General features: G+C 36.0%; 1 protein-coding gene across 1 annotated transcript in view; it reads left to right on the top strand.

Annotated features, from left to right (window-relative positions):
* The first annotated feature begins 9897 nt into the window (after nucleotides 1-9897).
* Nucleotides 9898-14638, top strand: part of LOC107089732 (alpha/beta hydrolase domain-containing protein 17A-like) — a 10841-nt gene continuing 6100 nt past the window's right edge. The window contains exons 1-3 of the mRNA XM_015382672.1: nucleotides 9898-10607; nucleotides 11937-12307; nucleotides 14249-14443. Of these exons, the coding sequence (XP_015238158.1) occupies nucleotides 11943-12307; nucleotides 14249-14443 (560 nt within the window). The 5' untranslated portion in view covers nucleotides 9898-10607; nucleotides 11937-11942. The remainder of the gene's footprint in view (nucleotides 10608-11936; nucleotides 12308-14248; nucleotides 14444-14638) is intronic.

Below are 14638 nucleotides of genomic sequence, written 5' to 3'. Positions count from 1 at the left end.
TTTTTTTTTTTATCTTTATCTATATATTAGAGTTATTGTTGGTTAATTTTTCATATTTACAATGTGCTTTGATATTTTGTTGTGTATGTAAATTAATTTAATATCAGTATAGCTATAGGAGTTCATGGAGCTCATAACTCAAATTCGAATTTAACCCTAAAGAAAACTATTGTTTCACAGAAACTTCTGCCATTTTTAAGCAAAGTGGTGATTTGTATTGTTCATTTGCGCTCTTGTGTTTTTTTGTTTTTTTTTTTTGACATAAAGTCCCATTATTCCCTTCATCAATCTTGCTGACCCTTAAAAATGAAATAATCATTAATAATTTTGAGGAATGGCCATTTAAATTGTTTAAAGATAATCTTACAACTTCCCTTTTGATTTAGCATCGATGCTAGGACATCGCGGTTTTTTTTATAAAGTTGGGCGTTTTGATGTACCTTTAACATTCAGCTCTGGCCTAGGTAAGCTAACAGATTTGAGAGAAACTACCTGTTTGATAATCATTACTTATGTAAAAAAAAAAAAAAAAAAACTTAATACAAAATACATGTGAAGATACTATACAGTGTTCCATGTAGTCTGCGTTTTGCTTTAAATATGATCATCTGAGCCGTTTAGAAGCAAAGCTTATTTTTGGCAAAGCTTGATTCCAGTCTTAATAGAAGCAAGTTAAGAATATGGAATCAAATGATTTCATCAGTATACAACTTAGATCATTTACTAAAAAGAGAAAATGACACCACTTCAAGTAATAGTCACTACATTTGAGAAAGGCTTAAATAAGTATACATACTAATTAAAAATACTATAAATACTCCAATAGATCATATATTTCTCTAAATATCCCTTCTTATCAGCATTTCTCAAAAGAAAGAAAACCCATGCAATGGTTAAGCTTATGCACAAAGCTCTTGTTTCTCATTCTAAGCTGATAATTTTAATAATCCTTGTGAGAATATTGTAGGATTAGATCTCTAGACAAGGCTAGGTCCTGGCATTTTATGGTAATTTAGAGGCAAATATGTAATAGTTTAGAGAAGCATTGCACTAGAATGGCTGTACAGCCATTGACGTTTTAGAACAGTGCCCTGAAATGCTAGTGGTTAAATTAGCCAAAGTTCAAGTTCATACCTTTTTAGAAGCTTATAGAAGATAAACTCCAAATTAAAATTGAGTTTACATTATGTACCTAGAGCTATGATTCTTCTTCTGTACTTTTACTCTTTTCACTATTGTGACAGTTTTTAATGCATTACTGCCATGAAAATAAGGGACAATTCTGTACATTTTCTGAAATGATTTTTCTTTCAAATGTTTTCTTAAATGTATTTTAAGTTAAATTTAATGTATTTTTATTTTTTTTGTATTGTGGCCATTGGTATTTTAAAACAAATTATTTTGAAGTTAATTATTTACACCTTTATGATATCAAACCCATAACATGTTTTACTTCGCATCTTTCATTTTTTTTTTTTTTTTTATAAACAAAATTGGTAGCTAATGTCTAGAGATCAGATCAATTTATTAAATGTAATGTTTTCATTAAGAATATTATATGAATTTCTGGTTTTAAAAAAACCCAGTTATTTTTATTCTTAAAATGCCATATAAAGCTTCAATTACTGAATCATCTAGTTTAAAACTCGTAGTGTTACAAAAACAGAATTCTTCTTTAATGCTAAGGGATTTTAAATTCATTTCGCAGCATTCCAGGTCCCCGAAATGCTGCTAAAGTTTTCAAAGCCATGTTCCTTTATTTAGGTTAAAAGTTTAAAGAATGGATAAGAGCAAATTTTCTGTGTCCAGTAAGTCTTCCTCTTATCTACAGACGTATTTTTGTTATTCTTGCAGCCTGAATGAATATTAGTCATTTTGTAGAAAATTATTTCCTTTGACAAAAACTTGCATCTTTGTGTCATTATTTTGCACTATACTTGTGCTGAAAATGCTTCACTTTATATCTTCTTTGCCCCGCAACAACTTGATCGGAAGGAGGATTTCTGCTCTAGCCAGTCGAACTAAAAATCTTATTGTGGTGACGAGCTGATTTCTCAGTAGACATCTGATTAATGTAAAAATGCTCACTGTGTGAAAGATGTTTAAGGCATATTTTCGAACTACTGCTGATTTAAATCTCTTGAGCTCATTACAGCATTTACACAATGTAAAAGTGTTTGTATTTTAATTGTTTTTTAATTATATTTTCAAACCATAATTTGTTTGAACAATTTTCTCTTTTTACTTATTTTTTTTTTTTTATTAGGTTTCGACTGTCGCTGCGGCAACCTGTTTTGTGCCATCCACCGCTACTCTGACAAACACGACTGTCCATATGATTACCGGAGCGCAGCAGCTGCACGCCTACGCAAGGAGAACCCCATCGTGGTAGCTGAGAAAATCCAGAAATTATGAGGACTAAGTGCAATAAAAGTCTCTGAGACTTTGTGAATTTGAACAATGGTGACTTGGATGGGAAAAAAGCAAACACCTGACATCATGGCTTCATTTTGTTCAAGATAGTCAAAGGCGGACAGGGGGCGACGTGGTCGCACTAAAAATCAAGACACATCCCTCACTAGCGATCCCCTTCCTCTCTCTCGCTTTCTCTCAGCTTGTGACTGCAGCTAAATCTGAGAGTGTCTGTGTTTTAGGATTGAATGAAAGTGTGTGTGTTTGCATATATCTGCTGGAGAGTTAGGGAGAGAGTTATAGGGGCTGGATGGATGTTTGTTTTGCCATGGGGAGGGTGGGATTTTATTTGACCCCTTTTTGATTCTCAACTTGGAGGGATCGTGAGTATTTTTATTTTTTGTGCAATCCCTTTAGGTAGTTGAAATAAACTGTGGATAAGCTGTTTGGGGAGTGTGCCACAGCCTGGATAATGACACAGGATCCTTCAGAAGGTTTAGTTAGTTTAAAAAAAAAAACACATTTTATGTGTAAGAATCTTTTTAAGGGCTTTGGAATATTTTTTCTTAGACTTTAAAAAACCTATAACCTTTCTATTGACATTGCTTTTTTCCTTTTTTTTTTTCTTCACCCTTCTTAAATCTTACGCTGTGGATTACCACATGTGGAAGTCCAAAGGCTAGCGTTTTTTCAGATTTCTTTCTGTTGACCTGTATGGATGCCGGGTGCATGATTGGGGAGGGAAAGGTCAGGGCAGTCAGAAAACCTTGACTTAACCGAGTGGCTGAATCCCTTTGTTTTCTGTTTTGTTTTAATGAGCGTATGACATCAGAAGATCTATATTAATATATTCTAGTTAGCTTGAATTGTGTGATTGCATTCTATTTATTTTATATTGGTTGGTGTGTGCTGGAGGATTGGCGGCATGTGTCAGCAAATTGTTAGGAATTGCACTTTGCAGTTATATTTAAGTAATTCCATCTTTAATCTTTAGCTATGAAAGTAAAACAGCTCATATGGATTGGGGTGCAGTTCCACTGCCTCTATGCAGTAAAATTAAGTTTTTTTTTGTTTTGTTTTCTTTCTTTTCTGTTAAACAAAGCACAACAACTGATATCAACTGCAGAGCACAAAACATGTGCCACTCCTACTTGGTTTCTTTCAGCGTCTTGGTCGTGTTAAGTTTATATCTGAGCTGTAGAGCAGGCTCAGAGGAAAATTGCCTTGTTCTAGTGATGAGGTGTTCTATTTGAGCTTTTCCTACGAAGCCTTTATTTGTGTGTGTTTGTTGTTTGGAGTCAGAGTAGGGCTCCATGTTTCTCTAACCACCAGCAGACCACTGACACATGCTGAATGAAAACCGAAGTGGGTCGCAGTTAAGCTACACACAGGTAAAAACATGTTCCGCTCAGCTACAGCAAAGATTGTCGCCATGCTGTGCTTTTTACATTGCGCTCTGATTCAGATGAGTCCTTCTGCAAAGATCGCTTCTGGCTAGCTTGTTTTCGGGAAACTCCAACCTAATGCATGTGTGCAGTTGGACATGAATCACTGCATAGTGGGAAAACTTTGGCGTTGCCATGACGAGAAGGCGACATGGCAGGAGCACAATGCATGGCTGAAACCTTTAGGGTTTAAACAAGGACGACTGAACAGTTTAGGATTTTCTTTCCAAATGTAAATAACATATGGCTCCACTGCATATAGTATAATCTTTATGTAGATTATTGCCAGGTAATTAAGGTGATGGATTGAGGTGAAGAATAGTAATGTGTATTAAAAGTGCTTTTCATAATTATCCCAAAAAAAATAAAAGTGCCCTTACTGGCACTGACAATTTTACCAATTTATTACCCAATTTAATGTACAATTATTACATGTAAAATTCAGTGTTTTCTGTAGACACCCACTACTTGTATCTTTACAAAGTCTTTCATTGTCTGTTTTCTTATTTTTTCTTTTTTTTAAACAATCATAATCCCACAACCATCCATAAGCATTTAATATTCTTCACTTACTCTGTATCCCAATCCTGTTTAAAAGCTTAAAAAAATCCCTCTTGTCATTCAGGTAGCATTTGACGTTTAACCTTTCCATTATTTACACTTTTCCCTTAAACGTTGCTTGATTGTGATGATGAAATATTTATAGAAGAGCCGTTTAAAAAAAAAAAAGCTGCAAAGAAAATGGAACCTTTTTTTTTTTTTTTTGTTAAAGAAGCCAATGCAAATTGTGACCGATGTGACGCTTTTCTTCTGAGACGAGTTTCGCTTTAACTCCTTGATTTTTGATTTCCTGACATGTTTGAATGGCTGCTGGGGTGAGGACTCAGCACGCCAGCGACAAACCCATTTTACCTGCGTTAGGCTGAGCATCTATAAACCCTGACTGTGATTAATTTCTCCTGCCATTTTGCATCTAGTGGAAAATTGAAATTCAGACGGTGGGTGAATCTTGGGTGATGACGAGACAAAAATCTGACTTGCTTTACAACTTCTAACTGCCTCATCCCTGAATATAAAAACATAATTCCCAGACTTTCAGATGTTTGATAGAAAACATTTAGTTCTGCTCTACAGATGATTTGTGAAATGATTTTTATGCTGCATAAATCATGAGGGTTCCATGTTTGTGTTGCTTATTAAGGACTGCTCATATCAGTATCCAAACCCGATAGACATGCTTGTTATAGTTTGGAGCAGTTTGAATGTAAACTACAAGATTTCTCACAAAACACGATGTCAATTAAACTGACTATTGGGATTTTATTTTGACTGTTTCAGGTTGAGAAGGGATACCAAGTTGTCCTTTTTTTATTTTTATTTACATAAACCACAGTTGAACCACTAACATTGTTTAGATGGTGATTTGGCACCAGCAGTTAGGGATGGCATTCTAGTCTCCACCATTACATTAACCTTTTTTTTTCTTAATATTGATTATGTGCAGCTGTCTTCAATTCATTAAAATAGATCTGTTTATCATTTGAGGGGGGGTTGATTGACAAAGATAAATCTGCATCTTACGCCTCCAGTTTAAGCTCTGGTTCACAAAAGCAAGTTGAGATTATTTTGATCACTGTCATTGAAGCTAAATTGTAGAAATTTCAATTGAAACTATTTGTTCAGAGATCTAGTTCCTGTCCCTTTGCACTCCAGTTCCCCAGAGAAACCACCACATAAGATTTTTTTTCCTTTTTTTTTTTCTTTTAAGAGTTAGGATTGTATGATGTGTAAAATTAAGTATAAAACAATAAAATCACAAAGTTTATTTTAAAGTAAACTTGTCTTTTGTTTTGCTTTTTAAACATGATTGTTACTTTTTTCCCACATTTAGCTGAAGCCTTAGTCGTTACATGTACCGTACTTTATTCCATCATTCATAAAAATAATTGTGACCACATATTGCAAAGTTGTGCTTTTGCAGTTTGCCACAGGCTATGTAGTGCACAGGGCAAACACTTGGGAGCTACTGCTTTCATATTTGACAAAAAGTAAACCCTTATAAGGCTTAGAACGCTATTCTGCACAAATAGGAAAACTGGATGTTGAATACATAATACAAAAAAAACCTTGAAAAAACACAACAGATTGGATTAAATTAGAGTGTTCTGAATTATTAGAAGGATCCATTCAAAATCCTGATCTAATTCTGTGACAAACCTTCACTATCCAGTCTAAATGAGCTTGAATTAAATTAATAAAGCTGACATGCCTCAAATTACTTCTAGCTGTGTAAATTATCACATCAGGATGGACTGATACAAGTGAACTCTACTTTTTTCCTGATTTCAATACATCCATAACTAAATTATTTTACCTTGATTTTTAAATTTACACACGAACTCCTCATCTTTCAAATAAAATCACTTAATGCAATTAAACTTCTGGCTGTGAGGTGACTGTTTGTGGATACAGTACTCCAGCAAGGCACTCTATAGCTTTATGCACTAAACGTTACATTATTGGACTAAACCAGTGCCCTTCTTTCACACGGTCCCTCAGCTTTTGTACTTATTGTTTTGAGATTCAACAAAATGTTGGAACAAATGGTGCCATCCAGCAGCACATAATGTGCTCTAGTGATCAGCAACACTCAGAGCTTGGTCAAAGCAGCTGAGTTTGTTTTGTCTGAATAAAGCCTTACGATGACTCCTGTTGTGATTTTTACAATTCATAAGAATTAAATTAAATGAACAATTGTGCTCTTTGCTGAAACACTGCAGCTTTGTCCCCTAATGGGATTGAAATCACAGAAAAAGCTTTTAGTGTTGGGATTCTACATCATACAAAAACGGTCCTGTGTAAAATGACCTAAATAAGTAGAGCACTAGAGCAGGTGCTGTGTCCTCTACTAAAGGCAATGCACAAGAGACAAACAAGGTTTCCTGACTATCTGTTGAAGAAATTATTACATTTTATGAATAGACTTTTTACAAATGACATCATTTTACTTCGCTATTTTCAGCTAGGACTGTCATTTCTTTTTGCACAAGCTTTAAGCACCAGGAATACGCCATCACAGACCCCTGTAGGCCCCAACAAATTAGATCTTTTGCTTTGCACAGTGCATTCTGCTTATACTGAAGAAAACCAGCTGACAAACCTGTCTGAATCACAATATAATTCAATGTAACAAAACCCAGCATCATTGTCTAATTATAAAACATTTGTGCTCTGGTTATATTTTTTGCTACATCAGCACAAGCAAAAATAGTTTCAGCAAGTAGCACCTTTTAAACTATTCTATGAGTCTGAAGTTGTTTTCTAACCTGAGAAAAGATGGCTTTTCTCAGAAAAGGTTTGGTTGGTTGGTTGTTTTCTACAATCTTTTGGGATACTCAGTAGAAAAGCACCCTGGGAATGCAGAACAGATCAGGTGCAGGAATACCTTAAAATCTGTTCCCAGCTTCTATACAGAAAGTGTAAGACGTTCAGTATGTAAATATTAAATATATTAATTTCAAGGCCATGTAAGTTCTAAAAAACATTGCATTAATGTAACCTAGAAGCAGATAATAAATAAGAATTTCAATGTGCTTAAATAATAGAATTAATCTGATCTTTGTTATTTTCATGACATAGAAAAAGCCTAAACTAGTTCCTACATTTTTTTGTCAAATCAAAGGTTTAATTAAAAAAAAAATACACCCAGACCGGTGAGCCTATTGGACCAGTAAAAAAATCATTGTCATCCACAAAGATAGTGTTTTTCTAATATTGTTTAAAGGCATATACAGCTTTAAATACTCTCCTTGGATACAGGAATGTGCAGAGGAGGCAAGAAGGAAAACTATACTGTGAGACCATGTCATAATTGGGAAGAGTTTTTGAGATGTGTTATTAAAATGGAATATAAATATTTTGAGCAGGGATCATTTTAACCTCTGCACCAGACAGCTTGAAATAATTAAGCAAATGTTTTGCTTTTTACAGTATAATACATTTGTCTATGCTGTCAACAGCAAATGTAAGATCTAGCAGCAAGACAGGATTAGTGAGCCTTCACCACTTTAAGAGATGTTCTCTGTGGAATGAAGAAAATTCAGCCTGTAGTAGTTCATGTAAAATTTTAGCTCTATACATTGATTAGTGAGCTGAAATACATTATCTACATACTACCTTTCAAAATAAAAAAATATATGTTCAAAACAAATACATCATTTGAGCTTTTTGTCCATGTTAAAAGTTTTATTTCTTTTGATTGTTTTGGACGTATAATGTGGAAAATCCCTGCAGCCAGTTACTTTCATTAAAAGCATGGGCAGTTTTAGAAAGGGGCCAACAGGGGCCTTTGCCCCTGTACTGAAAACATAAATTAAAAAACCTTCTTATATTGATATGCTTGAACAAAAACCGCAACTAATTGGTCCCTTTGAGTAATTTAATAACAAAGCTTTTCAGATTACCTTAACACTAATTTAGAAATGATGGTCTGTTGCCTTATTCAGATAGGATCGCAGTTTTTAATCTATCAGATCAGCGGTCTGCAAGCTTTCTTTGTGGCTCACTTAAAGTCGTAGGAAAGCGGCAGTTTCAACCGTTGCATTTCCAAATTCTCTCAAGAGGTGCCCGACTTTACATGAGTGAGTAAAGTGAATTGTCGATTATCACGAGACCAGGGTTGTTGTGGCAGAAGGTTCGCAAGGAAGTTTGGTTGTGACCGGTGTCTCGGAAGCATCTTGCCAACTAGTTAGCAACTTAATGCTAGTAGGTTCCCAATGGGAAATCACTTTGTGACCAATTGGCACTTAATTGGTGACCTTAAACGACACTGTCAAGGAACGCTATGGACAGCGGAAACATGCAAGAGGAGGAGAGTTTTGTGTCGGAGGTCGTGGATGAGTCACCTCCTTCATACATTTTTTATTTAGAGGAGGAAAGCGTGGAGGAAGATGTTGTGGAAGAGGACGCCAGGGCGGCAGAAGCTTGGTTTGGTGTAGATGGGTTAAAGCTGTACATGTTTGATCTCTTGCCACACAACGCTGCCAGTTCTGTTAGCTCTACGCCTGCCGAAGACCCAGACGTCCATCTCCGTGAAAACTGGGACATAACTTAATGGGAAAGTAAATGATTCTTATTTCAACTGTTGTGTATTTTAGCTGCGACATCTGAATCAAGATGCTATGACCGAAAAGATTTGATTGACAGATGACTGTTGATGTATGATTGGCTGAATTTCGGTGTACAAGCTGACATACAACTAACTTTCCTGCATAAAATAACGAAAAAACCCCAGATTTTAAGACAGAATTTTTTTTTTGAACAGAAAGTGTCGGGACAGTATTGTCAAAGAGTATATTTATATACATGTTTAAGCCAGAATGATTTAACATTAACATATGATTTCACTACGACTTTAATATACAACACAATGCTCTATTAATCTGTTTTTTTTTTTTTGTATATGATTTTTTTTTGTTGGAATAAAAAAACAACCCTCCCGCCAGTAAGATTAGTTGGTTGGTTAACATTCACAGATTAGCACCTTCTTTGTATTTGATTCAATTGATTTTTGTTTAAGACTTTTAAATTAGGCTACTTATATACTTTACATAATCTTTGGGTTTTACCAAAAATATTTACTGTTTTTGCTAGATGTTGAATTTGAAGCACTTATATGAAATGGGCTGTCTTGCATGTTTCAGGAGCGCTTGGTTCTTTTGTAATTTATTAATTATATCTTATGCAAATATGTAAATTAACAGTTTTCTTAAAACAATCAGGTTTATTGGTAATTTATTAAATATATCTTCTGCAAATATGTAAATGAAGAGTTTTCTTAAAACAATCAGATTTCTTTGTAAGTTATTAATTATATCTTCTGCAAATATCTCACAGTTTTCTTAAAACAATAAGGTTTATTTGTAATTTATTTATTATATCTTCTGCAAATATGTAAATTAAGAGTTTTCTTAAAACAATCATGTTGACTTCCGGCATTCGCTTTCCATAAACCTCTTACGTCATTTCCGGCCAGCTATCGCTTCCGGATGCGGTGAATAGCAAAGACGATGAAACCACCGCTCCTACGAGGATTAATTAAAACGGCCAGACGCTTTCGGTGCACTTAGCAGAGATATCTACACCGGCCAGGCTATTTTCATCTAGATAGGTTGAGTCAGTTGAGACAGCGCGGTTTGACCGTCTTCCTTTGAGCTGTTTTGCTATTTTACAAAGTGTTTATATCCTCGAGCTGCTAGCTTAAGCCTCGGTTAGCTGGTGCGCAGACAACGGGCTGTCTCTGAGATGATAATCGGACTCGCTGCTGTTTAACCTGATACAGCTCTCCCTTCTTTCCTTGTTCAGTGGGGTGCAGCTGTCTACGTGTTTTGGGTCTATGTTAGAAGCGTTTACATAGTCTTTACGGACCTACTACCGCGACTATCCTACATACAGGTTTGGTTATTAAAAAAAAAAAAAAAGTAAATAGTATCTGAAATCAAGTTACAACTTAACAAAATGGCTGGACTCTGGACTTCAATCTCTTCCAGGAAAACACTGCAGATAGTTTGTAAATAACACTTCCCTGTCAGCTTCTAGGCTGCTCTACTTTAGCATTGTTCTGCCGACAGGACACTTAAAACTACATTCCGTGTTGGAAACTGAAGAGGAAGACGACATCCTTTATTTATTTATACTTGTTGGTCTAAGCCACGTTTATCTTTTCATACTCCAAGATCTTCAGCTCAACAGGTTAGTTAACTTCGCTGCTTGTCATATTATTTGGTGTTTGTTTTGTTTCTCATGATTCCTCTATTAAAAGTTAGTTAAGTCTTTGTAAGGTGCAAGTTTAATTGCAATAGGAGCTTAACATTTAGCACATTTAAAAAGCAGAGGATACAATGAGACGTGGCCTTAGAAATTATATTCGTTGGTTTAATATAATATGAAAAAATATGTAAATAGTGCCTTATTATTAATGTATTGTCATGTTTTAGCTAGTATTGCCTAGAATGTCTATAGATAGCTAGCAGAAGAGACAACACGGTTTAAAATAACTATAGAAAAGAAGTAACTAGCCCTAGATTCATTTAACAGATGAGAAGTTGTTTAGAAACAGGATGATGAAGAAATATAGGAGGTCAATTAAAGTTGGGAAATACATCAAAGTTTTTTTTTCTAACCACCATTTTAGCCAGTTTCAGTCATGTAAAAATGAAGAATAAGATGAAATATTTTTTTCTAGCTTTCTTCCTGTGGTGTTATTTATTTTATGGGGCATATTTGATGTACAACTTTATAAACAGTCGGTATAGTATGTTTTATAATATTAAAAATCAATTACAATATTGTCATTATTTGAAGAAAATGTAACCAATTTTAGCAGTTCATATTTTAGACAACTCAGATCCTTAACCAAATATTTCTGAAAAGGAGCCAACACTGTCAAAATCCAGCATGGTAAAACACCACATCTCTGCTGTACTCTGTTTACCCGTTAACCTTGTTATCTGCAGAAAATCTTGCTGTTTAACAACTAGAGTTCAAAGCAGATGTGTATCTACTGGAAATAGATAATTTAGTGGTCTTTCCTCGGTAACGGGGCCCAAACCAGAGTGTTATCTTTGTAGCTAACCTTTGGCTTGTGCTGTGAATTGTTTTTTATTCACTTCTAAACACCTGTACCTTAGCACTAACTTATATATTCCAGCAATCTACCTCATTCTAATAGTTTTCAACACTTTCCAAAACCCAAGTCGAAATATTTAGACATTACCTCTAAAATGTTTTATCCTGGAGAGTTTTATTTCACCGTGGTTAAATCAATAGTAAAAGAAACATAAGTTTATTTTTATTTAACATTTATGTTATTGAAAAAAGCTCATTTTTGTCATATTTTAATGTATATCAAAAAATAAAAGCTCTATTTTTAGTATTCTCCAGAGATTTATAAATCTTCACCATCACTACTGTCACCTCCAGGCAATGGCCTTCGCACATGACATTGTAATAAAGCTCTTGTTGTGTTAGATTGGTGCTGATGTACTGGTACACTGACCCTGTTGTCCTTTCCCCACAAAGTGAAGGATGAATGGCCTCTCTCTCAGAGAGCTCTGCTGCCTGTTCTGCTGCCCACCATGCCCAAGTCGCATCGCAGCCAAGCTGGCCTTCCTGCCTCCGGAGCCCACATACACCTTTCTGCCAGACCCTGAAGCAGGCCCTCCCACACCGGGTGCAACTGGGACGTCAAGCCTGCGGTCAAGGACTGGCGCTTCAGTTTCTGGAAGCGGGGGAGCTGGTGCTGTGGAGGGGAGGTGCAAGCTTCACCTGACAGAAAGAGCAGAGTTTCAGTACACTCAGCGAGAGCTTGACACCATCGAAGTCTCCCTCACACGCTCCAGTAGAGGCAACAAAGTCGGCTGCATGTACATTCGCTGTGCACCAAATGCCAGGTGAGTGGTTTAAAAACTTCCTCTGCTCTTTTTTGGTGGTATTATGTGTACCATCTAATATTCTTTCACTTTCCGTATTAATTTTATAGTTTGTCACACTCCCCCAGAACCACCATGGATCTCAAACTCAGTTCTTAAGGACTTGTTTGATGCATTTTTTGGGGACTATGTTCACACTGCAGGCCTTGGTGCTCAATTCCAATTTTTTTGTGAAAATCCAATTTTTTTGCGTTGCCATTCACATTTCCAAATATATGCGACTTGTATTTGATCTCCTGTGTGAACTTCAGTCATACAACACAAGTGTCCCGCATGCGCAGTAGAGGACACAATGACATCACAAGCCAGTGTGCTCTGTGTTTTTTGGAAGTAAACACGGATGGTAGTGCCGGAGCACATCCGCCGATCATAAAAACACAATCTTTTCAAGATGGTTAAATGTAAATACTGCTCTCCGCATCATCGTCTGCCATGGTTGTTGTTCTTCTTGCCGCTTCTTCATAGCAAGACACAGAATAGTGACCTTAGTCGGGTATTAATGGCGCTCAGGTCGGATGAATGCGACCTGGCCGTTCAGACAAAGGTCGCATTTGAAAAGATCAGATTTGTATCGCATTCAGGACCACATAGCCTAGTGGTCTGGGTCGCATTGGAAAAAAATCGGATCTCTGTTGTTCAGATAGTAATGAAAAGATCAGATCCAGATCGCATATGGGCCAAAAAAAAATCGGATTTGGGTCACTTCAGGCTGCAGTGTGAACGTAGCCTTTGTGTGTCTTTGCTTCAACATGCTGGTATCCAACATTTTGGTAGCAGGATACGGTAAAACTGGATGGCATGCTGAGGATGTAATTCAGCCATTTGATTCAAGTGTGGCAGAAAGGAGACACATTTAAATGTTTTCAGTTTTCCAGACTTGAGTTTGTACTGCTGATCTAAATGTAGAGATGCACAGATTAGGAAATATTAGGTGATTAACGAGCTCTGTTTAGTTTGTTTTTTACACAACACTTCTTTAGCAATCAAGAAGGAAAAAACTAAACGGAACAGAATCGTATTGTTTCCTCATGTAGATAGATCTGTGATGGTGGGAAATGACTTGGTATATGCCTATATGCTTTTTGAAATGGTGATTTATAAGTCAGCTGAAATTAATTAAAATGAAATAACCTTAATGTTTTTAGCTCTGCTTTGTAGCCGCCCAATTATAAGCAGACATTTTCAGTTGAAAATAATTTTTGTAAATAAAAATGACTTCTAATACCTTATCCCCTTTCTTTGAATACATTTTTTATGCCTCACCAATTTAGAAAATTTACAAATTTTAGTCTTCTTTCCTCAACAATTCAGAGTCAAACGCTCTCAGATTAGGGCTTTTCAAGCTGAAGATTATCCTATTTTAGTACTTTTTTCTTTTACTCTCTTTTAAATACCTTTAAAACCCTAAACTATCTCCTTTCAATCAGAGTCTATATAAAAGCTAGACGTTCCAGTTTCTGTTGTTTGGGTTTTATTGTAGTAATGAAACTGTGTTACGCCTAGTTTCCAGTAAGTCAGAGACAAAGTCATCAAAGGTCTTTGACATTGACAACATATGTTGTGATCAGTGGAGGCTTTATGGTGCTGGTTTAAACATTAAACACTACTTTATTAGATATGTACCCAATTGAAATTCACTGAGAGACCAACCCTGCTAATAAAGTTGCTGATTCTCTTAAAAAATAAATATAAATCTTGTGTTGTGACCTTCTTCCTTAGAAGATAATAACAAAAGCTAAGATTGACAGATTAATGCAAACAAAAACCTGAACACTTGTGTAAAAAAACTAAAACACTTGTCTTCATTGCAGCGGTTTTACTTTTTTTTTTTATCATAAATTTTAACATGTCAGGAATCTTAAGCACATCTACAAACATTTGCTTTAAACCTCCTCCCCATAGATTCACCGTGCTCTTCTCCCACGGCAACGCGGTCGACCTCGGCCAGATGAGCAGCTTCTACATCGGCCTCGGCACACGAATCAACTGCAACATCTTCTCCTACGACTACTCAGGTTATGGAGTCAGCACAGGGAAACCCACCGAGAAGAACCTCTATGCAGACATAGATGCTGCCTGGCATGCCCTGCGCACACGGTAAGTCATTCTAAAGTCGGCCCACTTGTATTGGTTTATGCCGTTTCTCACATGACAGCCTTTTCATGTCATCCAAGAGTGACAATGAAGAGCTTAGAGAGTTTTTCCATAGTCTGTTGATCCTGGTGATATTTTTGGACTAAATAATTAGATTTCTATAGATGTTTATATCCTCAGTAGGAGCTGTTGCTCGTC

This window comes from Cyprinodon variegatus, unplaced genomic scaffold (genome assembly GCF_000732505.1).
Source record: "Cyprinodon variegatus isolate N-32 unplaced genomic scaffold, C_variegatus-1.0 Scaffold261, whole genome shotgun sequence".
In the NCBI taxonomy this organism is placed as follows: domain Eukaryota; kingdom Metazoa; phylum Chordata; class Actinopteri; order Cyprinodontiformes; family Cyprinodontidae; genus Cyprinodon; species Cyprinodon variegatus.
This window is presented reverse-complemented; position numbering and strand designations above follow the sequence as displayed.